Here is a 1,752-nt window from a genome sequence, read left to right on the forward strand (position 1 = left end):
CCCCCCCCAACCCGCCACAGGTGACGGTACTGTAGGTTTTGTTCCACTCCTTTGAGACATGAAATTTTTTTGTGCTGTTGTTCCAGTTTCGTTTGTGCAATTTCTGGTTGCTTGTTTTTTTGGCCACCGTGTACATGTCTCTTGCGCCTCCCCCTTCACTGTTGCCTGTGGTGCTGTGCACGTGCACATAGACACCCGGAGAGAGATCTTCAGAAAAAGAAGTGAGACCACGTGCAGTAGGGCCACCCCGCTACTGACGCTTCACCAATGCAAGTAAGCTCAAAAGATTGCACGCCACCCAAGGGACAAAAAGTGGCGGCGGGTGAGACATTCTTCTACCGGGAACACAGCAAGCCAAAAGTGGAAACCTCCTACCGCATCCGCATCATCTCTGGGACGGCCAACGCTGCCTTGTCTGAGAGTGTGTCGAAATACCTGAACATCCCATTGTGCCGCACGGAGATCAAGCGCTTCGCGAATGGCGAGCTGAACATCAAGGTGCTGGATGACGTTCGTGGAGACGACTGTTTTATCATCCAACCCACAGCCGGTAATGAGCAGACGGATCTCAACACTGCCATGATGGAGCNCGTTCGTGGAGACGACTGTTTTATCATCCAACCCACAGCCGGTAATGAGCAGACGGATCTCAACACTGCCATGATGGAGCTGTTGCTGCTGGTACATACATTGAAGCTATCCTCAGCCAGGCGCATCACCGCCATTATCCCATATTTTGCCTATAGCCGGCAGGACAGAAAGACGGAGCCGCGCGTGCCCATTTCCGCATCGGCGGTGGCACAGCTAATCCAGTGCATGGGTGTTGATCGCGTGGTAACCCTCGATCTGCACTGTGGCCAGTTGCAGGGCTTCTTCCGCAATATGCCAGTCGACAACCTCCTCATGTTCCCCGAGCTTGCCGCGTATATCATGCGGCAGCCATGGTTTGATAGGAGCAAGACGGTTGTGGTGTCGCCAGACGCCGGCGGTGTGGAGCGCGCCAACGTTCTCGCCGACCGTATCGGCGCGAGCCACATCGTGACAATTCTGAAGCGGCGCGTGGCGGCGGGCAGGGTGGACTCCATGCAGACCGTTGGCAACGTCGAGGGATACACCTGCATCATCGTGGACGACATGGTTGACACCGCTGGCACGCTCTGCAAGGCATGCGACCTGCTGAAGGAGATGGGCGCTGTGAGGCTGGTGGCGTGCGCGAGCCACGGCATCCTGACCGACCCGGCGTGCGAGCGCATATCGAAGTGCGATGCGCTGAGTGAGCTCGTTGTGTCCGACTCCATCGCCCAGCACGTCAACTCCCAGAGGTGCAGCAAGCTGACTGTTCTCACGATAGCGCCGCTTCTTGTGCAGGCGATCTACAGCCTCCACCACGAGGCGTCGTTGTCATCCTTGTTTGCAAAGTAGCAGAGTGTCCGAAGTAATCAACAACAACAACAACAACAAATGATATACAAAAGTAACTCGAATCAAGTGAGGCTGGGACAGCGAAGAAAAGACGAAAAAAAAAGCAAAAAAAAAAAGAAAACAATACCAGCATATTATGATGAAAAACGGCAAGGATGGAGCGTGTAAATAGGGCAGAGGCTCACTGTTTGTTGAGTAGACCATCTTCCTCTGGTCTAGGAGGGGGGTGCGATCCACTACAGGAGGACGCTGTATGCTCTGCCCCCCAGCAGCAACAAAGAGGAGGGGTTTTGTTATTCCCGTGCTGGCCGTGTCGTGGCGTGTCTGCTC

At 54.7% G+C, this 1,752-nt stretch overlaps 1 protein-coding gene across 1 annotated transcript; it reads left to right on the plus strand.

Moving 5' to 3' along the window:
* Positions 1-267: 267 nt before the first annotated feature.
* On the plus strand, positions 268-1,422 carry DQ04_09501000 (putative phosphoribosylpyrophosphate synthetase; the record flags this gene model as incomplete). Its single annotated transcript, XM_009315953.1, has 1 exon — positions 268-1,422. One exon carries the CDS (start codon positions 268-270, stop codon positions 1,420-1,422), a length of 1,155 nt encoding a protein of 384 aa, XP_009314228.1.
* Between the last annotated feature and the right edge of the window lie 330 nt (positions 1,423-1,752).

The sequence above is a fragment of the Trypanosoma grayi genome, assembly GCF_000691245.1.
Source record: "Trypanosoma grayi strain ANR4 Tgr_950_V1, whole genome shotgun sequence".
Classification (NCBI taxonomy): domain Eukaryota; phylum Euglenozoa; class Kinetoplastea; order Trypanosomatida; family Trypanosomatidae; genus Trypanosoma; species Trypanosoma grayi.